The sequence below is a fragment of the Eschrichtius robustus genome, chromosome 13 (genome assembly GCF_028021215.1).
Source record: "Eschrichtius robustus isolate mEscRob2 chromosome 13, mEscRob2.pri, whole genome shotgun sequence".
NCBI lineage: Eukaryota > Metazoa > Chordata > Mammalia > Artiodactyla > Eschrichtiidae > Eschrichtius > Eschrichtius robustus.
Genome location: NC_090836.1, coordinates 106,487,910 through 106,509,472, shown reverse-complemented (window position 1 = coordinate 106,509,472; position 21,563 = coordinate 106,487,910). Strand labels below are relative to the sequence as shown.

Below are 21,563 nucleotides of genomic sequence, written 5' to 3'. Positions count from 1 at the left end.
CCATTAATCTCTTTTCCACTGCCAGTGACCTAGGAGGCCATGTGTTCCAGAGGTAAGTCAAGGAGAGCCACCTGACTCTCCCACCAGTCCATGCACAGTGAAAAACCTGCTGAGGACTTGAGGGTTGTTACTCCAACCTAGCCTAGCCTAGCCTAACTTTGGAGTGGGGAGCTTTAGTTAAAAAAAAAAAAAAAGTAAAATATATATAGCGTGTCAGTTAAGTTATTGTCTCAGCTCCAAAGTCGCCCTTCCATGATCGGCTGTGTGATGCTGGGGGGTAGGGGGGGAACCTGCGGCCACATTTCGAGGAGCAAGGGCTGGTGCCTGGCTCTGCCAAGAGGAATGCTGGAGGGAGATGCGACGTCAAAGAGGGAGGGGGACTTGCCCCCCCCCCCAGCCACACTTCGCCGCCGCAGCAGAAAATAAAACGGCACAGGTGTCTCGAATTATGTGTGTTATACGCTGTGTCTGGTTTCGACAGACAGGTCTGGGACAGTGTGCAAGGCAGCCCAAGAGGGGGCCCGGAAAAATGTGGAAGAGCGCTGGACGCAAGAGGCGAGGAGGGGACTGGCGCGGGCGGGTCTGCACGCACTGACGACCAGGCCATTGGAAACAAAGATGCCCCAGTGGTCAGACACGAACCCCGGACGTGACAGCCCTCTGCAGGACCCCATATCCGGAGGCGACCCCAGGGAGAAAACTCGAGGGACTCCCAGAATCGCTGGAATCTGTGTGTGATAGTTGGTAGAATGGGAGCTCGTAACGACGAAATCCGGGTAGGAAAGCTGGCCGGGTAAGGTACCGGCCAGTCTCGACTTCGCCTGTCCTCACGGTGTCCCCGGCGGCCGCGACCCCGCCCTAACCCGTCTTCCCGCGGGCTCACACGCCCCACCGGAAGTCCCTCCTCCAGGCTTGGGGCCGCTCTGGCCCGCGCGGTCCCTTCTCTTTGGTGGGCTCGGCGCTGATCTGCCGCACGGCGGTCCTCCTGCCGCCAGGGGCGTGCGAGGCCGCGTCCGGGCCGTTCTGGTCCGCGACGGCCGCTCGACTGCTCCGCGGAGCGGTCCGGGCGCGCCCAGGCCACCGCCTCCAGTCCGTTCCCCCGGCAACGCCTCGGGCCGTTCCCCCGGCAACGCGCGGCCGTTCTCAGTAGCCGGGTCCATGGACCAGGGGTCGGGCGCCGGGCCCCACCGGGCTCGCGGCCGCCTCGGCGCGCCGTCCTGCGGAGCGCGGGCTCCGGGGGCACCCTGGGCACGCTTCTCGGCCTGGCTGGAGTGCGTGTGTGTGGTCACCTTCGACCTGGAGCTGGGCCAGGCGCTGGAGGTGAGGGGGGCAGCGGGCCGGGGGGAGGCCAGGGAGGGCGGGTCCTGCTCTGTCGCCGCCGGCTAGTGTGGCTCAGGCATCGCCGAGGGGCGGCGGGAATCCCTCCGCAGGTGAGGTACCTTCGGGGAGACAGACCCCCCCAGGTGGCCTCTTCCTCCCCAGAAACCCTGCACCTGTCACTTCCTGAAAGGTGCGCTCCCAAGCAGAAGAAAAAAAGTTAAGTTGCCAAGACCGCCCTTTGGGGTGGAGGAGCGAAGAGCCCTGCACTTCGGATACCCAAAGTGGTACTCTTGATTTTTCTCCCAGTAAAAAGCTGTCTCCTCTCCCCTCCTCTCCCCCGCCTTTCCCACACTATGATACCTTCTAACCTCATTTACTGCAGCCAGAATCCCAGGGGTCACCCTTGAGTCCTCCCCTCCCTCCACCCCACATCCCATTCGGGGACAAGGCTGACAGCTCCACCTACAGCAGGGCTGTCAGATTCATTACCACTGCTACTGTACCCCCAAGTCCAATATTTGTGGCTCTCTTGCTTAAATCTTTGGAAACCTCCTTGTTCACTTAGAGTCTGATCCAGACCCCTTGCGGGTCACAACCGGACCCAAGAGCCATCTTTCTGTTCACTGACTGCCCCCAGCCCACCCAGCCTGGGGTGTCCCCACTACCTGCAAGACTCTTCCCTACCCCCACCCACATGGGTGTAGATGAAAACATGACAGACTCAGGGAGGAAGGCCTTCTGTAGTAATGCAGGCCTGGGGGGATGGTCTTCTCCAGGCCCTGAAGGGCATGACACAGACCATGGAGCTGATCAGGGCAGGGGAGGCTGGGAGGTACGCTTCAGCACGCTGTCAGAAGGAACTTTCTGAGAACCCAGGCGGTGGCGCATCCCGTGACTGCAGTTGGCTGAGATGAGGCTGATCAGCCATCGTTGGAAAGCCAGCATCAGGGTGAGAGGGTGTTTTCCAAGGCCTTGCTGAACTCCATGATGCTGTGGGAAGCCCAAGTCCTAACAAACGGCAAGGGGTGACACTGCCCAGCTCGCCGTGGAGACCCCATTCCACCACACCAGTCCCCACGTGGCGCACCAAATTAACTTGACGCAGGGACCTGAGCACAGAGAGGTGAGGTGATTTGCCTAACGTCACAGAGCCCACCTTCCTACTGGTGCCCAAATTGTTCCCAATAAAATCACAAGAGAGTCTACTGTTTCCTTAAGGCGTTCTCATGTATGATCTTCTAGGACTTCACCATTCAGGCAAGAACTGTTAAAGGCTCCATGTGCTTGGGCTTCTGAGCTTTGCTGAGGCTGTGTAGCTCAGGGAGGGGGTGTTGTGGGGACCCACGGCCCCTCCTAATCGTCAAGTCTGTGCAGGAATCGGGCAGTGCAACCACACGATGCTCATCAGGTTTGCATCTTGTCTTTCTTCTCTCCCCTGGAAATCACGGGGAAGATCAGGGGTCATTTCAGCTGCGTCACTCATGGAGCACCTGCCCTGCGCTCGCTTACTCCGGGCTTGGCCTGGCCGAGCACCACAGAGGCTCTGGCACTGCGCTTGGCACTGGGACATGATGGAAGACCCAGGGACTGCCTTCCGGGAGCTCATGGATCACGGAGCCTCCATGGACAGATGCAGCTCAGAGGAAGGAATGGGGGTTTGGCCATATCTTGGAGGATGAGGAGGAGGCAGCCGGGCAGGGGAGAGGGGGCTGTTTCAGGTAACGCCTCCCCCAAAAAAGCCAGCGAAAGCAAAGGCAAGGAGCCAATCATTCACTCATTCAATAAATCAAGTATTGGGCAACTGCCACCAGCCAGGCCCCACGGTACTGGTGCTGGACACATGGACACAGAGCTGAATGCGATGACAGGGCCCTGCCCACCAGGAGTTCACGTTCTGTGCTAGAGACGCAGAGAGTAAGTGGTTCAGGACCCCCTAGAGCGCATAGGGTATGTTGAGGGGGATCCCACCCACATCGGTGCACTGGAGCCTGCAGGCGAGGCAGGGATCAGACACGAGGGGAGAGCGGGCAAGACTGTGCACACCAGCTGAGCAAAGGGCCCGGCTCCGCTGCCTCAGCCCTTGGAAGCTCCTCTCGGCATCCCCGCTGACCCGAGAAGCCCATGCAGTGAACCGCGGCCCGGGGCCCAGAGGGTCCCTCCTCTCCCAGGTGTCCGCGTCCTCCCAGCTGCAGCTCCTGCACTGCCCAGTCTCAGGACCCTTTTAGTCTTCAAAAGTACTGAGGGTCCCAAGGGGCTTTTTATGTGGGTCGTATCTATCAATGTTTCCTATACTAGAAGTTAAAACAGAAAAATTAAAAATGCTTATTAATCCATTTTAAAAAACAACGGATACCATGTGTAAACAAGAGAAGCCACCGCAGTGAGAAGCCCATGCACCGCAACGAAGAGTAGCCCCTGCTCGCCTCAACTAGAGAAAGCCCGCACGCAGCAGCAAAGACCCAACGCAGCCAAAAATAAATAAATAAATACATATTTATTTGAAAAATATATATATTTCCACAAAAATAACCATATTTTCAAAAACAAATTCAGTGAGGAGAATGGCATTATTTGACACTTTTACGTCCCTTTTTAAAGGCCAAATAGAAGGCAGCTGTATCTTCACGTCAGATTCAGTCAGTTCCCCTTGATGGCCTGTGTCACAGCCTCTGGAAGCCGCACTGCACACAGTGAGAAGAGAGTGAAAAAGGCAGCTTCGGCCTCTGGGAGCCTAGGGTAGCCACACCACCCTTCGAGAAGCACTTTCCTAGAGGTACCTTCTCCAGCAAGGCGAGGCTCGCTGCATCTGTCTTCCTCAGGGACGACTGGGTTACAGGAGCTGCAGCCCCTGCAGACTGGCTCCTGTGGAAAGGACGAGACCCCTGTGGTTCCAGGGCACAGGGTTCATCGTGCGGCAGACTCCTCGCTCTCTGCCCCTCTCTGAGGGTCTGCTCCATTCCTCTCCTCAGTCAGGCAGGGCCGTCCCTCCAGCTCTGCTCCCAGCTTGTGAACAGTGAACTTGGAGCCCTGGGCGTGGCTGTGGAGCCTCCTCAGATGCTACAAAACTCCTGTGACTGCAGACCAGATTCAGACCCCTGACCTCAGCACCGAGGGCCCATTGTGGCCCTGCCCCCGCTGCCAGGCACCCGCCTTTCCTCTGCCCTTCTCAACAAGGACACGCAGGGGCCCGAGTGGTCCCCTGGCCCCTCCTCTCTTGGAGCCATCTCAAGGTACCTCTGTGGGTCCGCCCCACAGACAAATACTGTTTGGCTGGCTCCCCTCCCTCCTCTTGGCCCTTCCTTCTTGGTGCCTCCTTAGCTGACATCTCCTTGAGATTTCCACATGCCCCACCTGTTCCATTATTCTTTGGACACATGTTTTCACGCACTCCACAAATACAGGCACGCCTTGGAGATGTTGCAGGTTCGGTTCCAGATGACTGCAGTAAAGCAAGTCACACAGATTTGCTGGTTTCCCAGTGCATATAAAAGTTATGGTTACACTAGACTGTAGTCTATTAAGTACGCAAGAAATACCATTATATCTTAAAAAACAATGTAGATACCTTGATTTCAAAGTACTTTCCTGCTAAAAAGTGCTATCATCTGAGCCTTCAGTGAGTTGTTAATCTTCTTGCAACAGTAACATCAAAGATCACTGATCATAGGTCACTGTAACAAATATAATAATGAAAAAGCTTGAGATATTGTGAAAATTACGAGAATATGATGCAGAGATGCAAAGTGAGCAAGTGTTGTTGGAAAAATGGCACCTATAGGGTTGCTACAAACCTTTATTTTGTAAAAAATGCAACATCCGCGAAGCACAATAAAGCAAAGTGTGATAAAACGAGGTGTGCCTGTACAGTATTTGGTGAGGGTCTACTCCCTGCCAGGGGCTGGGAGGCAGAAGTACCTGGGGACACGGTCCCTGTCCTTAGGACACTTGGTGGCAGCGGAGGAGACAGAATAGGCCCAGAGCAGCGAGCCCAGAGCAAACAAAGACAGAAGCTACATTATTACAACAGTGCAAGACCCAGGGCACAGTACCTTACCATCTGGGGGTTCAGGGCACACCCCAGAAGAAGCCTCATGTCAGCCAAAACCCAAGTCCTCCTCCGCATGGGAGTTTGGCCGACAGAGTGAGGAGGGGGCCGCGCATGCAGGCCCTCAGCTCCTGGCTCCCAGCATAGCCGCTTCCTGGGAGAGCCGTCCTGCTGCATCTGAGCGCGGGCCAGGGCAGCAGTGACGCCCAAGGCACACCAGGTCCCCAGGAGACACCTGGGGGCCTGCAGGGAGTGAGGGCTCTGGAGGTTCCCTGCCTTTTCCGTTTCCTGCAAAGAAATCCATTCCGGCCATTTGCCTGTGTGCAGGGCTACTGGCTCCCCTAGAGTGTGGCCCGTCTCCCAGGTAGAGCCTGTCCAGCTGGTCAGCTCACTGTACACTCCAGGGGCCTGGGTACTCCAGGGGTCACACTCCAAGCGGGGAGCAGGCCGGAAGCTCCCAGACCCCTGAGTAGCAGGGGTTGGAGTGAAGATGCTCAGAGGCAAGGGTGCCAGTGTCGGGCAACGTCTGAGTTAAGATGGGATGGGGAGGCTGGCCAGGCCGTCTGGAAGAGCAGGCCCAGAGGAGCCGCAGAGCCTAAGACCCTCTGGCTGGGGGGGGTTGGGTTCGGAGCGCTGAGAGGGTACAGGAGGTGGGGGCCAGCAGGCAGGGCCCTGCAGCCGCTCTAGGCAGGAGAGGAGGCTAGGGGGACAGACCGTCGGGACATGGGGGCAGGGAGGCCCAGTCTGGGAGAGTGGCCTTGAGGGCGAGGGGTGTGAGAAGGGGGTCGAGGCGCTCACCCAGTTGTGCGCTGGCCAAGAAAAGGGAAGGATGGAGGCCAGGAGTGGCCTCAGGCCGAGAGGGGCCTGGGGAGGCGGGGCAGGGGGCTGGAGCCCTGAAGGGAGGAGGAGGGGTCAGCAGGGAGCCAGAGGTGGGGAAGAGCCAGAGGGTCTGACAGTACTGGGAGGTGGGGGGGGGGGATACACGTGCAGCCCAGCACCAAGCCTGCCAAGCCCACGTCACCGAGTGCTCTGTGTCCCCCGCAGCTGGTGTACCCCAGCGACTTCCAGCTCACGGACAAGGAGGTGGGTCCCAGCCCTCCCAGGAGCAGCGCTCACCCGGGGAGCAGGCCCTCACTGGCTTTCCTGTGTTTCAGAAAAGCAGCATCTGCTACCTGTCCTTTCCCGACTCCCACTCAGGTAGGCCACCCCGCCTCGCCCCGGCCTGGGTGTCTCTCTGGGGCTGTGGGGAGAAGAAGAAGGAGGGAGATGAGGCTGCCCAGGAGCCCCTGCGGCCAGGCCTGCACAGCCTGTAAGCCCCAGTCCCGCTTCCCGCTCCAGGGAGACAGCCAGAGCCCCAGGCCGCAGCAGCCAGTTTCCCCGGTTCCCGTGGAAAGAGGTGTCTCTGGGCAGTGGGGTCTCTGGCCTTCTTCACCCCTGCAGAGGGGTCACCAGGAGCTGGGTCCTGGCCTCTGCTCCTCTCCGGGGCTCGGGTGTCCGGGCCGGCCTGGTTTTCCGCCCCAGGCAGGCTACGCCGGGCCACATGCGACCCCCAGCCTCTGCTTGCCCACAGTGCACGCGCTGCGGGGCTGTGGCTGTGCTTCTCTGTGTGCTGAGTTTAAACCCTTAGGTGCGGGAATCTAGGACATGGGGACCTCTGTCGGGAGACACATAGCCGGAGGGCTGGGCTTTTCTGAGGCATTTGCAGCCTGGCAGAGGCTTCGCCCCCTCCCTGGCCCCCCGCCCCACATGCTGGCAGGAGAGGCTCCAGCCCAACCTGGACACAGCGTGAGGGGACCACCTCCTCCCCAGGCTGCCTCGGGGATACTCAGTTCAGCTTCCGCATTCGTCAGTGTGGAGGGCAGAGGCGCCCCTGGCACATGGATGACAGGCACTGTGACAGTGGGGCCCCCGTGTCTCTGCAGGTGAGCCGGGCTGCCTCTCCACCGCTCCTCCCCTCCCCCTGCAGGCCAGGGTCAGGCGGGTGTGAGCGGCCCCTTCAAGGCGCCTGGCCAGCCCCAGCCAGCAGGGTCTCCAACTGCCGCAGCCTGGCCCAGCACCCCAGCCTCGACTGGGGGTGGGCCAGCGCTTCTGAGGACTTGCCAGGGTCCCTGGAGCTTTTCCTGTGCTCCACGTGTGCGCCAGGGCGTGGCTGGGTGTGCAGAGGCCGGTGCACGCCTGCGGGTGCTCTCGGGCCCCTGAACCGCTGACCACTGTGTCTGCGGAGATGTCCCTGGAGAGCGGTTGCCAGCCTTCCGGGCCGTGACTCCCAGGCAGACCCCAGCCTGCGTGGGGGTCCGAGGGGGCAGGAGGGAGCGTGAGAAGTGGGCGCGGCCTGGCCGATACCCCTCCTTCCAGAGGGAGCCGGCACACTACTTTGGCTACGTGTACTTCAGGCAGGTGAAGGACAGCTCCATGAAGAGGGGCTACTTCCAGAAGGTGAGCTGCTGGCTGCTCTGGGGTGGCCCCGCTGAGAGTTGGGGGCCAGCAGCCATCGGGAGAGGCTGATGGTCTGGGGGTGGGTCCTGAGCCTCCAGGAGCACCCACCCCTCCGCAGCCCTAGCCACTTGGCCCTGGGCAGGGGCCACCGCACCACCTGGGGGCGGGGGCGGCCTCTGGGGAACAGGCTCCGCTGCCCCTCCCTCGCCCAGCCCGGTCTCTGGCCCAGGCTTCCCTGCGCCTCGCTGCGGGAGGAGGGGGGCCCTTGTCACACTTTCAAGATTAGGACGACTTCAGTCTTGAAGTCAGACACCAAAAGCAAAAGCTGCTTGAGCCCCGGGGAGACCATCCCATGATCCTGGCCACGTGCATTTCCCTCTGAAGGCCTGGGGTCCAGCCCTGCCCTGCTGCACCTGGGGTTTTCTAATAGCCTGGAGTCCCACGTCAGGCCATTCCTGGGAAGTCGGTGGGACACCCTGCCCTGGGCGACCCTGGATGAGCCGGGCCTCAGGGGTCCCCGCAGGGTCCCAAGGGGCTGGGGCGACATCTCACCGGCCCCGGGCCCTGCAGTCTCTGGTGCTGGTGTCCCGCCTGCCCTTCGTCCGGCTGTTCCAGGCGCTGCTGAGCCTGGTCGCCCCCGAGTACTTCGACAAGCTGGCGCCCTGCCTGGAAGCGGGTGAGTGGCCGGCAGGCGCTGCCAGAGCTGCCTCGTCGCCATCCCAGCTGTAGCTCCTGGTGGCTCCGGCGGGCAGCTTTCTCCAGGACAGGCTTCTGACGCTGGCCACCTGTGTTCGCAGTCTGCGATGAGATTGACCAGTGGCCGGCCCCTGTGCCGGGGCAGACCTTGAACCTGCCTGTCATGGGAGTCGTCCTGCAGGTGAGGGCTGGCTGGCTGGGGTGCGACGGCCCCAGCGCATGTCGACACCCCACCCGGCCCCACTGGCAGCTGCTTCCTTCACCCATAGGTGCACATCCCATCCAGGGCAGACAAGCCTGAATCCGGTCCTCCAAAGCAGTGCAGCCACGAGGTGGGCGCCCTGCTCCCAGGCTGGTGGCCCCGTACCTGCCTCAACCCTCAACCCTCCCACCTGCCTGGGCCTCCCCACCTCACCTGCTGGGGGCCCTGGGGGTTGGCCAGACCCCAGATACAGGGGCCTGCGTCTCCGTGAAGGGCCGTGGGGTGCGGGGAGGCATGCGGGTAGGGACTGCGGCCCCCGGGACTCTCCCGGGGTGACCGGTGCTGCTCAGGGCTTGTGGGGTGCCATCCTCCCCCTCGGCCTGACCCCACCCACCCTTCCTCTCAGAACCTGCTACCAGCCCCGGTCGTCCTCACCAGTGTCCATGAGCTGGACCTGTTCAGGTGAGCCCGGCAGGCCACCACCTGCTGCTCCGGTAGGTGATGAGTGATCCCACAAGGCTCAGGCCCATGGGGGCAGGGGCGCTGGGGGCCGTCAGGAGTTAGCCCCCAGCCCGTTCTGAGAGGGAGAGTCACGCAGAAGAGGAGCCCTCTGTGGGGGGCCAGCAGAGGACCCCACCTTTGGAGACCCTCTGGCCCCGTGCTGGGCCCAGCGGGAGCCAGGGCTGTCGGTTTCAGGCACGGCGGGGGCGCGAGGCCAGGCAGCACAGGTGGAGGGTCAGAACCGGGTGGCGGGGGAGTGCCCTGGACACGCCCTCGGCATCTTCACAAGGCCTCACCGCCTTCCCTCTGGAGTGAGGCCCAGCCTTCACCCAGACAGGGCCTGCCTGGGCCTGGGTGGGGGCAGGTGGGCAAGGGCTGGGGAGCCTCCCACCCGGCCTCCCCAACGCCCCCGCCGGCCCAGGTGCTTCCGGCCTGTGCTGGCCCACGTGCAGCTGCTGTGGGAGCTCATGCTCCTCGGGGAGCCCCTGCTGGTCCTGGCGCCCTCTCCCGCCGTGTCCTCGGAGATGGTGCTGGCCTTGACCAGGTGGGTCGGGCGGCAACGCGAGGGGCCGGGGGCCCTGGACCAGCCCTGCGAACTCACTGTCCCTGCGGGTCCCTCCCCACAGCTGCCTGCAGCCCCTCAAGTTCTGCTGCGACTACCGCCCCTACTTCACCGTCCACGATAGCGAGTTCAAGGAGTTCACGACGCGCACGCAGGCCCCGTAAGTGCCGCCCTGCCCGCCTGCCCGCCCTGCGCCCTGCGCCCTGCGCCTGCGTCTGCCTCTCCTCCCTCCCTCCCTCCCTCTCTCTCTCCCTTTCTCTCTCTCTCTCTCTAGACCAAGCGTGGTCCTGGGAGTCACAAACCCTTTCTTTATCAAAACGCTCCAGCACTGGCCCCACGTCCTCCGCATCGGGGAGCCCAAGATGCCAGGTGAGGCCCCCGGCCTCCGCCCAAGGGTCCTGGGAACGCGGGCCTCTGAGACCCTGAGGCCCGGCCATGGGGCGTGTCTCGTAGGGGACCTTCCCAAGCAGGTCAAACTGAAAAAGCCCTCAAGGCTGAAGACCCTGGACACCAAGCCAGGTCTGTGCCCCTCCTCTCCTCCCGGGACCCAGAGACACGCCTTGGGGCGGGGTGGGGCGGGCAAATGTACTGGCACAGCTGAAGGGGGTGCCCCGCCCCCGAGGAGAGCGCACTGCCATTCTGCCCTCCCCAGGCCTCTACACTGCGTACACGACCTACCTCCACCGAGACAAGGCCCTGCTCAGACGACTGCTTAAGGTACCGCTGGGGGGCGCTCCGGGGGCGGGGAAGCTGGGCTCGGTGTGTGAAGGGGGCGCAGCCGGCCTGCTGTGGCTCAGCCCTCGCCCCCCAGGGCCTGCAGAAGAAGCGGCCGTCGGACGTGCAGACTGCAGTGCTGAGGCGGCACCTCCTGGAGCTCACGCAGAGCTTCCTCAGGCCTCTGGTGAGGCCCGGCCGGCAGGGAGGAGGGGGCCGGGCTGGAGGGGCAGGCAGCAGGCTGTGGCCCAGACTCCACACTCACTCCCCTTCCCCCTCAGGAGCACTACATGGCCAGCCTCATGCCCCTGCAGAAGAGCATCACGCCCTGGAAGGTGTGGTCCAGGGAGGGGCTGGGAGGATGGGCCCTATGCCGATCCTTTGCGGGGGGGGGGGGGGGGGGGGGGTGCAGGAGCCCCTGGGGCCAGCCCGTCCCCACCACACCTGCAGGTGGCCCTCACAGGGAAGAGAAATGCGGGCCACATGGAGAGGGGAGGGGTTCGAGGCCCTCTTCTCTGGGAAGGGTCACCCTGGGATCTGTCCCTGCAGGGTGGGGGCTGGGGGACACACAAGGGGTGTGTCTGCCAAGTGCCCTAGTGAGGGTCCTGACCAGCCAAGGCACGGGGCCTGCGAGGCCGTGCCCCCCCAGCACCCAGGCTCACCCAGCCCCTGTCTCAGACCCCTCCCCAGATCCACCCCTTCCACCAGGACGACTTCCTGCGCAGCCTGGAGCACTCGGGGCCCCAGCTCACCTGCCTCCTCAAGGGCGACCGGCTGGGCCTCTACAGGTGGGCGGACAGTAGGTAGGGTCCTGGGGCTCCTGCTGCTGGTGGCCGCGCCCATCCCTCAACACACAGGGTCAGCCCACAGCTGCTGCCCCTTGCCCCCCACAGGCGGTTTTTCAAGTCCCCCCATTTTGATGGCTGGTACCGACAGCGGCACAAAGAGATGGCCCAGAAGCTGGAGGCCCTGCACCTCGAGGCCATCTGTGAGGCGGTGAGGGGGGCGCTTGGCTGCAGGAGAGCGCAGAGGGGTGCAAGCCCCGAACAGGGGCTGGAGGAGAGTGCAGGGAGGGGCGGACACAGGCCTAGAGCTGGGCGAGGGCCTTGGCGACGGATGGCCTCATCTTGTCCCCGCAGAACATCGAGATCTGGATGAAGGACAAGTCCGAGGTGGAGGTCGTGGATCTGGTCCTGAAACTTCGGGAGAGGCTGGTGAGATGCCTCCCAGCCCTGCCCTGCCTCGGCCAGCCAGATGTGAAGGTCACCTGCCCCTGACCACCGCTGCCCCTGCAGGTTCGGGCACAGGGCCACCAGCTCCCCGTGAAGGAGGCGACGCTGAAGCGGGCGCGGCTGTACATTGAGACAGTCATCGGCTCCCTGCCCAAGGACCTGCAGGTCGTCCTGTGCCCTCCCTAGGATGGGGCCCATGGCCCGGGGCCAGGGTCTGGCCGAGCTTCCCTCCCCCCAGTCAAGCACGAGCTCCCCCACCCAAGCTCCCGGCTGCCCCTGGCCCTGGCCCCCCACCTGGCACCACCATCATCCCAGCAGACAAGGTGGCATTTGGAACTACAGCCTGGCCCCTGACTGTTGGCAGATCACGTGCTGGCAGAGCCTCCCCTCCCCCTGGGCCCCACCTGCCCTCTCCAGGGTCTTAGGCAGGGGTGGGGGGCAGGCTCTGAGCCCTGCTGATCTGATCTGGGCCAAGGCCACGCACCCCTCCAGGAGCCCATCTGCCCGAGCCGTGCAGGCCCAGGCGTTGCATCTGATGCATCCTTTAGACCCACCAGGCTGCCCAGCTCAGGACGGAAGGAGGCGGCTGACAGGCAGACCCCTCTCCTCACACAGCCCGCCCCCCGCCTGTCTTGCCTGGGGGCTGAGGGGGGAACCTCGCCTGCGGTCATCGCTTGGGAGGGGAGACGCCACTTTGCCCGGAGAAGAGCTATGCCCTGTGGTTCGCTGGGATGCCTCCAGGACCCGCGTGGCTGCCAGGCGGGTCCAGGGCATTGTCTTTGTTCCACTCCAGGGACAACCCACTGGGCACCTTCTCCGTTCGCTCTGCCCTGCGCCGCTGCTCGGCTGGCAGGCCCTCGAGTCGCCCCCGTGTCCATGCAGCCCCACAGGCAGCGAGGGGCTTGGACTCTAGCCTGACCAGGCCCCTGCAGCCAGAGCCCTTCACAGCCACCGTGGCCTTGGGGCACCAAGCTCCTCGGCAAGGAGCGAAAGTCCCTCAGAAGGGATCCACGCCCCCATGTGACACCTTGGAGCGCTGGGCCAAGCAATCACCGGTGCTGCCATCAGCACCATCAGAGCTCAGCACAGAGTGGCAGCACTGCCAGCTGGCGGAGGCGGGTGGGGGTGGCGGGGCAGGGGGTGAGGCGTGGGCCCAGAGCTGCAGGCCTTTGGGTCAGTCCCACCGTATCCAACCCCAGACGCCTCACCTGAGGCACAAGGCCTCGTAGACACCCGCGTGGGCCTCCGCGGCAACCTGAGCTGAGTCCTGGCTGCGCGAGGTGGTGCGGGAGGCAGGCCGAGCGGGGGGCTTTCCCTTCTCTCCTGAATCCCCACAGTCCGTGTCCCGGGATGGAGCACTGACGCAGCCACTCCTCCCAAGCGGGCTTCGGTGGAGCCGCCAGATGACAGCAGGCGCTGGCCTCAGAACTGCCAGTGTCGACTTGTCCGGCCCTGACCACTGCCTAGGACAGCCCGGCGCGTCCCCAGCCCGCAGACAGCTGAGCTCGGCCTGGTGTGTGACTGCAGTCAGAGGACAGAATCGAGGCAGCAGAGGGAGAGACAAGCTGGAGGCCCTCAAGCGAGGAAGGACTTTGTGGCCCCAGTGCCGCTTTGGACAGCCTGCCCTGCTGTCTGGCCTGGAGGGGTGGCCCACGGGCCGTGAGGGGTGTGCCCCAGCACATTGCACGGTCCCCTCCCTTGGCTTTCTGAGGGTGGCTGCAGGTGATGGAGGGCTGCAGGGGAGGGGCTGCAAGGGGGCCTCCACAAAGCCCTCAGGGACTTTTGCCTCCATCAACCCAGGAAGGCACAACCAGATTCCCCTGAATCCCTGCATCCTCCCTCGAGGACTCTGCTTGAGTCCACGCAGCAGCCCCTCACAGCGGCTTGTCCTCAGGAACACTGGTGCAGGGGGATGTCGGGGGAGGGACGCCTGGCAGGGTGGGCAACACTGCCCAGGGTGGAATCCAAAGCTGAAGGGTAGAGGTGGGAGGAGGTCCCTCCCCTGGGGTGCCTGGGGCTGTGGAGGGGCCTCCTCCTCACAGCCTAACCCCCCTGCCCAGACGAGGCCTCTGAGTACAGCGTAGCCTGCGGGTGCGGGCCGGGGGTGGAGTCCTGCTAACTCCATCGTCTCCCCCATAAGCCCCCGGGTTCCCTCTCAGGATCAGGTCAGCTCCGGCTGGGCTGAGCCTCTGTCCCCCCACCAGGCTGGGGACAGGCAGTGAGGAGGGAGGGAGGGGCAGGAGGGTCAAAAGAGGCAGACCCACCACCTACCAGAGCCCCGTGGACAGAGGGCCTGGGCGGGCAGGAACCAGTGGTCCAAGAGGGCGCTGTGGTCGGCGGCCAGTGAGTGAAGCCACCTGCTTTTGGGGGTTGTGTGTGGGCCTGGTGTGGTGGCTGGGATGGAGGTGGGAGGGCAGTGGGCTGACCCAGGGACAGGAAGGACGGTCTTCACCCCCAAGCTTCCTGCTCTCTATTTAAAGACTCCGCTTTAGTCTGGGATGGTGGACTTCCCACATCTTTGCTATTAAAATGTCCTTCTGTGACACAATACTTGTCTTTTAACTTCCTTTTCTGATAAAAAGTTGGCATCCCTATCAGAGCCTGGTAACTTTAGGGTCCTCTTGGTGGGCCGTTGGGTGGGCCTTGGTGTGGATGGGTTCAGGGCTAAAGGGGTGAAGGTGTGGCCTGGCTGGTTGGGGGTGGGGGGGGTAGCAGAAAGAACTAGTGAGTTGACCCTCTCCAGTGGCTTCACCTGAGTGGGGCGTTCCTGAGCATCGGGGGCAGGTCCCAGGCCCGGGCTGGGTGGGGTGGGCAGGAGCAAGTGGGCTCTCTGCTGGGAACGGGAACGTCTGGGTGGAGGGCAGGTGCCCAAGGAAGGGGGGTCCCAGTGTGGGAGTTCAGGTTAGGGCTGGGGAATGGCCCCACGTCCTCCCTGGGTCCCCAGCTGCTGCTCGGCACAGCGGGGCTTGTGACTGCAGACTGTCCTGCGGGGAGCAGGAGCGCACAGGAGAGCTGGCCCCCTAGGGGTCCCCAACTCTGCTCGAGTTGTGGTGGGAGCGGCCAGGGGCGTCAGGACCAGGGCTGATGGGGGCTGGAGTGGCCAGAAGTGGGGCAAGCTCTAGTCCAGAGCTGGACGCCCCAGGGAGAGGCTCGGTCTCACCACCCACCTCCAAGCACTTCAGCAGGGGTTGACGGGTCCTGGTTGTGGGGGGAGGGAGGCGGGAGGGAGGCGGGGGAAGGAGGGCGCTGGAGGCCAAGGACGGCTTGTGAGGGGACTCAGGGCAGGCGTCCTCTTCCCCTTGGAGGTTGGGGGACAAGGCCCAGCAGCCCCCAACCGCCCAAAGGGTAGGGGTGTGGCCGGCCTGTTCCCCAGTTGGAGGGTCGGGGTGCCGGGGACCTCGGTCTTGCCGGCGTTCTCCCCTAGAGCCCAGACTTGGGCTCCTCTGGCGCGAACCCGGACGCGGACCGGGCCGAACCTCCCCGGCGACGCGGCGTATTTGCCCACTGCGGCCGCCAGGCGCCGGTGACGCGCGGGGGGGGGGGGGCGCGCGGGGGGCGCGCGGGGAGCGCTCCGCCCGGCGGGCCCCCCTTCTCTCCCTCCCCACCCCCCCTCCCCTCCCCCTCTCCCTCCCCCTCTCCCTCCCCCTCTCCCTCCCCCTCTCCCCCGCCGGGGGCGGGGCCGCTGCTCCCGCGCGCTCCGGCCCCTCCGCGGCCACACAAAGGCCCGTCTCCATGGCAGCCGCGCTGGCCGCAGCGCAGCGCCGATCGCGGCACGGGCGCCATCGAGCCTCGGCGGCAGACGAGCAGGTACGGGAATGGGGTACGGGGCCCGCGGGGCGGCCGCGCCAGTGGGGGCTTCGCCGTCAGCGCCGCTCCGCCCTGGCCTGCGGCGCTCGGGACGCGGGGACTCGGGCGGCTGCCGCCCCGCAGAGGGAGACTCGGGCTTCGGCCGCCGGCCGTGCGTCCGGCCGGCCGGGGCCGGGCCGCTCCCGCCTCGCGCTCTTCCAGGTGGCGGGCGAGGCCCGCGGCGCCGAGGGCAGCGGGCCTGGCCCGGCAGAGGGTCCCCAGCCGGGCGCCGCGCCCTCTCCCGCCGCCCGCGTCCCTCCGGAGCCGCTCGGACCGCTTCTCGGTCCCGATCCTCCCTCCCTGCTCATGCCCGCTGCCCCTCCAGCCACCGGGATCCGTGCACAGGGCGGAGATCGGCCCTGTTGTACAAGAGCTCCAGGCCCGCGCCCACCCAGCCTTGGTTCCTGGGGTGGCCGAGCCCCGGCTTTCCCCAGGGAGCTGGGCCCGCGGTCAGGCCTTGGCCACCCCCAAACCCCTTGGGAACTTGTGAGGCGGGCATAAGCCAGGACCACCCTGGGAGCCCCTGGTTTGCACCTGGCCGGGCTGGAAGGCGGGTGCAGGGTTCCCGGTTGGGACTAGGGGTGGCTTGGCACCAGCACCAGCACCAGCACCTGGCAAGTCCTGGTGGCCCTGGGCCTGCTTCACCACAGAGCCGGCTCCCACAGTTCCCAGTGTTTGTTGGTGTGGTGTTTGGGTGGACACTCTGGGACCCAGGAAGTGAGTACAGGAAGTCTCTGTACTCACTGCCAGGCCCCTGCCCCTCTATGTGCAGCCTCCTGCAGGAAGCCCTCCTAGATGGGCCCTTCCCACCCATCTGTGCTCAGGTTGCTTGGCAGATACGAGGGGGGTCCCTGAGCCCAAGAGCCTCAGAGCTTCCTGCCACTCATTGGCCTCCTCTTCCCAGCAACTTGGAAAAGGAAGGAAGGGGTCTATCCGTGCCCTGGGCCTGTGGTGGGGGTCAAGACTAAGGGTGAAGCTTGACTCCAAAGCCAGTGGAACGTTCTGGAGCTCGGAGGGCTCTCTGTGCCTGCCCTGGGGAGCCCCTGTCATGTCTAACTGCAGCCCCTGTGTGCCCCACACACGCCCGGGCCGGGCCCCGTGGAGATGGGAGAGCACGGCCCCCAGGGGTGGGAGCTCTCAGCCTGACCCCGTGCGGGATGTTCCCCGGGCACAGAGGGGAGAGTCTGAGAGCTGGACAGCTGCCGGGGTGTGTGTGGCGGGGGAGGCGTTCTTCTGCTCTGAGGTGAGGGTCCTGGGAGCGTAGGGTCAGCATCGGCCTGCCTGAGCCTGTTGGGTGTTTTTTATGGCGTGTCAGCTTTTAGAAATCCCCAGAGAAGACTGAGGACGAGCAGGTGGTCTCGGCAGATCTGAGCCTGTCACCTTTTCCCACCGTACCTATAGGGGGCCCACCTCCGTCTGCCGGGTAGGGGGAGGCTTGAGGTCTGGCCAGGGGCTCCTTGCCCCAAGAGGGGAGGGAAGTTACAGAGAAAAACAAGGGTTTGGAATGCAAGTCCCCCCTCCCCCGCCGGCCGCCTGCCAAGAAGGAATTATTTTGGATTATCCAGCCGTGTCCAGCCACCCAAGGGGGGAGGCTAGAGCTGGGGGAGGCTACAGCCGTGGGAGAGAGATCCACTTCCGGGGCCGTGGGTTGAGAGCCCCAGAAGGGAGGGACGGGCAAGTCTGGGCAGCTCCACCACCTCCCGTGGCTGCTCAGACCGGTCGGGGGCGGGGTGGGAGGGGATGCGTCACCCTTGAGATGGAGAACGCCCGAGGTCGGCCCCAGCAGGCCCCGCCCAGTGAGCCTGGAGTGGGCCCAGGCCCCCTGGGGGAGGCCGTGGGGCAGGAGGAGTCCTAGACTCCTGTTCTGGGGGCCCAGGGAGTCCTGTGTGGCTGCCCTCCAGCTCTGGGTTCAGGGACACACCTTGGGCCGGTTACTTACACCTGTGTGGCGCTTCCCTGGGGTGGCGGGGCAGGTAGGGGCGTGACTTAGGCTGCTTAGAGTGGTGGGGCACTGGGGTCTCCCTCGGGCCGAATCTCTGGCCGTTCTCCTGCCTCTTGACTGACTCACTAACCAGCAGCTGACGGATGCACCACTTCCCTCCAAGCCCCTCGGACAGCCCAGCCCTCACCCCCACGTCCCCACCCAACTTGGATGTGGCACCTGTTAGTCCACCCCGCGGGTGAAGGATCCCATAGAGGAGGGGGTCCCACAGGTGAGGAGCCCCAGGCCAGAGATGCAAGGAGCCGTCTGGGATACTGCCTCTGCCGCCTGGGCCCCCAGGGTCCGTGCAGGCATGTGTGCATGTAGGGGGCCCCTGTAGGGGCCACGCTGCGAGGCAGAGCTGGCAGCTGGGGCAGCGTGCAGGAAACCCAGGGGCCTGGCCTCAGCCCAGGTGAGTAGAGCAGAAGAGATTGGACTGGAAGGCACTGGGGTGGGCCGGCAGCCTGGGGACGGATCCATATGGCACGAGCCCCTCTCCCCCTGGACAGCTTGGTTGCAGGCACTTGAGCCGTCCCAGGACCTGGGCCATTCTGGGGACAGCGTGATGTCCTGTTCCCTGCCTTGAACTCGCATCCTGGGGGCCGGAGCTGGTGCAGCCCTGGGACCAGGGGAGTGAACTGGTGGGGACAGGCTGTGGCTTCAGTGCCCTCCCCCATGGCCCCTTCTCTGGTCTGGGCAGATCCGCGCTGAGGTGCCGGGTCCTGTGGTCCTCCTTCTGTGTCCTTCTTACTCACGTCAGGCCTCAGTCCTTTCTGCTGCAGCAACAGGCACCAGCCTTCTGCCTTGGCTTCCTGGGTGGGGGGAATAAGCTTTTCTTCCCTGCTGAAGAGCCTCTTGGGCCCAGAGCCTGCCCTAGACCAGGGTGTGGGGAAAGCAGTCAGGGGAGGAGGTGAGCTATCAGACCTGCCAGAACTCAACCCAGGCTGGTCTCCCAGCTGAGCTGGATGCAGGTTCACTGGGGGCCAGTCCCTAGTTGGCAGTGGGGGCTGGGCAGAGTCCCTCCCCCTGAGGCTAATGGCTATTTGTGTTTGGGGTGGGGTGGGATGTGTGGGGCCTCTAAATGTCTTTGGTCTCAAATTACAGGCTGGATCCGTGGTTGGTGGCCTGTAATTGGTGGGGGGCACTGGGGTGCATGGGGGCTGGGGGAAGCACTGTTGCTTCCCTTTTTTTCTCCAGGCCACATGTGGTCCCTTCATGGTTTTCCCTTCCGTGATTTCACATCCTCTGATGGGCTCCTGCTTCCCTCTGTCCCTGGGGCTTTGAGGATCTCGTTGCCCCTGCTGACCAGGCAAGAATCCTGCCCTTTCCTGGGCCCCCGAGCCAGACCGGGGCACAGCTGCTCCCAGCCCTTCCCTCCCATCCGGCAGGGCTTCTGAAGGGTGGGGCAGGGCCTCTGCTGTCCTGCCCCCAGTGCCTACCCCTGTGGTATTCACGAACCTGTGACAGTGACTGGACCCAGAACCCCAGACGGAGCCCGTGGTGGCCAGGGGCACACCTGTCGGTCTGCCCCTCCGGTCACAGGGAGGAGCCCAGGGCTGGTCCCCCACCTGGAGCTGGGGTCCTTTTTCCCACCCTTTGTCACTCTTTGGTCCCCCATCTGCAGCTCAGCGCCCCCTTCGCACGGAGAGTGGCTCCCCCAGCACTGCTCCCACCGTGACTGGCAGCCTTCCGCCCTGTGGGCTGGCCGCTGGCCCACCCGAGTGCCTGGTGCCCCTGTGCACTAGGCAGAGGAGGTGCTCTCCTGGGCTGGGGGTGGGGCATCTGGGAAGAGGGCTCAGCTTGGTGCCTCGGTCCTCAGCCCCTAAGATCACGTGATTTCTGAAACCTGGCAGTTCTCCATCCTGGTGCCAGGTGAGTCCTGGCCTGGGGACCATGGGAGCAAGAGTGAAGCCTTTGGGTGCAGCCTGGATTCTGACCCCAGCGCTGGCATCAGCCCTGCCCTGCACTCGTCCCTTCCGGATGTGGAGACCAGAGCCCTCGGTGCAGTTGGCCGGCAGTTCCCATGGGGGGTTCTGGGAGGAGGGGCACCGTGTCGAGCTCAGATCTCGAGCTCAGATCTCTGTGACGCTGCCCCCGCTGGATCCCCTCCTCAGGAAGAGCAAGAAAGAGGAAAAAGGTTTGATGTCAGCCCTGCAGAAGGCCACCTGTGTCAACACAGAGTCTGGCAGGGGCGTCTGCTCCCGAGGCAGGGACAGTTCCGGCTCTGCTCTGGGCCCCCTGAGCCAGCACGCCACCTGTGCAGGGCACGGGCCCTGGGTTGATTGGGGCTTTTCTGGGGGGCGCCATCAGCTCCCCTCCAGGCACCCTGCCCGGCGCCAAGCTGGTGGCTGAAGGCTGAGGCGGCTCCTCGGCCACAGCCGGACGTGCAGCGTGGGTGACAGTGGGAAGAGGGTGACTGGCTTGGTGCCCACCTGGGTCCTTGAGTGCTGGAGGGAGGGGTGCGGAAGGGGTCTGGGGACAGCCCTGATAGGTTAGGGAGCAGGGGTCTGTCTTGGGGTACAAGGGGGCCTGTGGCGCGAGCGGCAGGATTGGGGTGGCCAGGGGGTGTGGACCCGGCTATGGGAGGTAAGCTCCCGGACCATTAAGAGGTGTGGGCTCTGGGCCTGAATGTGGATTCTAGCCCCCAGCCCCAGCCCAGGGCGTCCTCAGAGCGGGGGGGCCTGCTCTGGAGAAGGGCCAGGGCCCAGGACACTGCCGCGGCGAGGCTGCCGCCCTCCCCAGGGAAGGTGGCTGCTGTCCCGCTCGCACCCGGTGGTGGGACCAGAGCTGGGTGAGTTGGCAGGGGCGAGGGCAGGTGGTGGGAGGGAGAGGCCCCAGCGCAGCCCACCTGCTCCCTCTCAGCCTTGGAGTTGCTCCCCCAGGCTGGCCAGGGGACGTGAGGGGCTGGGCCTCCCCCCATCTTGGCATCGGGCCTGATTCGGGGGCCACCGTGAGCCGTCTCAGGACCCGGGGAAGGATGTCAGGAGGGGGGATGGGAGGCCAAGGAGGAGCAAGAGAGGGAGACCCAGGCAGGAGCCCCAGCCACGCTTCCTGCAGGTGGCCCCTGGCCCTGCCCCTGTGTGTGACAGCTCCTTGCTGAACTGAGTGAGCCACTGAGGGGGTGGGTGCTGGGCCTGGCCCCGGGGAGCTGTGGGCTACTTCCTGGGTGTGTGGTCACAGGGAGGCCGGGTGCCCGCCTCCCCCCATGCAGTCCTGGCCACCTCGCTGCCCCCTGACCCCTGCACCACTGTCCCACTCACCACTCTGCCTTACCCTGAGCCGGGGTATTTCCTCGCTGGAAACTCCCGGTCCCTCTGCCCTTCCAAAGCCTAACCCTAACCCTGACCACTGCCCCACCCTGAGCCTGGACTCCTCCAGACCCTACCCAGCCCCCCAAGCACCCTGCACCTCACCAGGCCCCCGACCCCGCCTGGACAGAGACCGGGCCAGCGGCCTGGAGCCATCCCCCCGCGCAGATGGCCCGGGCCCACCTTTCCCACACAGGTCCCTCGAGGCCAGCTCCAGGCCTGCCCAGCTCCTCCAGGCCCCTGGGCCCTTCTGGGCGTGCTGGGCAGACGCAGCGCTGGGGCTGCCCGAGGCTCACCCAGGCCAGGTGCTCGGGTCTGGGGCTCTTCGTCCCGGAAACACTCTGGGCCTGGGGCAGACGTGTGTGCCTGCACATGTGTGCTCACGTGTGTGTGAGTGGTGGCTGGCATGCCAGCTGGGCACAGCACCTCAGGCTACTTGTGGGGTTCGGCTGTGATGGAGGAGGGGGGTCGGGGTGACCGCTGAGGCGCTGACGGACTGACTGGGAGATGACAGGTCTGGCCGGCCCCTTGCTCGCTCGGGCCCTCACCCGTCCGCCCCCATGCCCCACGCCTGCCTCCTGCACACGGCCTGGGAAAGGAAGGGGGCTCTGGGCGGGGGGCAGCATCCAGCCAGCTGTGGGAGGTGAGCCTGGAAAGGGGAGGTGAGTGCGGGCAGCTCAGCGGTGGGCGCTGGCAGGCGGGGGCCGACCTCAGAACCAG

At 64.6% G+C, this 21,563-nt stretch overlaps 2 protein-coding genes across 19 annotated transcripts in view; both read left to right on the top strand.

Annotated features, from left to right (window-relative positions):
• Nucleotides 1-1,059: 1,059 nt before the first annotated feature.
• DENND6B (DENN domain containing 6B) lies at nt 1,060-14,256 on the top strand. Of its 10 annotated transcripts, none has more exons than XM_068561205.1 (20): nt 1,060-1,320; nt 6,410-6,448; nt 6,520-6,562; nt 7,175-7,287; nt 7,759-7,801; nt 8,232-8,477; nt 8,599-8,678; nt 8,767-8,829; nt 9,106-9,161; nt 9,622-9,744; nt 9,827-9,922; nt 10,037-10,131; nt 10,216-10,281; nt 10,415-10,479; nt 10,574-10,663; nt 10,758-10,811; nt 11,155-11,264; nt 11,370-11,472; nt 11,616-11,690; nt 11,772-14,256. In XM_068561205.1, exons 1-20 carry the CDS (start codon nt 1,159-1,161, stop codon nt 11,892-11,894), a joined length of 1,845 nt encoding a protein of 614 aa, XP_068417306.1. In that variant the 5' UTR covers nt 1,060-1,158; the 3' UTR covers nt 11,895-14,256. The 10 variants fall into 10 exon arrangements, 8 of the variants coding, with proteins under 8 accessions (XP_068417306.1, XP_068417312.1, XP_068417305.1 ...); XM_068561211.1 differs by having other exon boundaries at nt 7,721-7,801; nt 8,372-8,477; XR_011076013.1 differs by having other exon boundaries at nt 10,037-10,281; nt 11,155-11,275; nt 11,772-11,884.
• Nucleotides 14,257-15,399: 1,143 nt separating this feature from the next.
• PLXNB2 (plexin B2) overlaps nt 15,400-21,563 on the top strand; it is a 30,051-nt gene continuing 23,887 nt past the window's right edge. For 8 of the 9 annotated variants that reach the window (XM_068561900.1, XM_068561894.1, XM_068561897.1 and 5 more), the window contains exon 1: nt 15,400-15,515. The gene's annotated coding sequence lies outside the window, so the exon portion shown is untranslated. The remainder of the gene's footprint in view (nt 15,516-21,563) is intronic. The other variant, XM_068561905.1, reaches the window with a different exon arrangement.

Bases quoted from the DNA above. Each gene is read 5' to 3' on its own strand.
- DENND6B (XM_068561203.1), top strand. From the start codon at position 1,159: ATGGACCAGGGGTCGGGCGCCGGGCCCCACCGGGCTCGCGGCCGCCTC. The intron at 6,563-7,174 runs GTAGGCCACCCC...CCTCCTCCCCAG, and splicing joins CTTTCCCGACTCCCACTCAG to GCTGCCTCGGGGATACTCAG. The intron at 7,802-8,231 runs GTGAGCTGCTGG...GTTTTCTAATAG, and splicing joins AGAGGGGCTACTTCCAGAAG to CCTGGAGTCCCACGTCAGGC.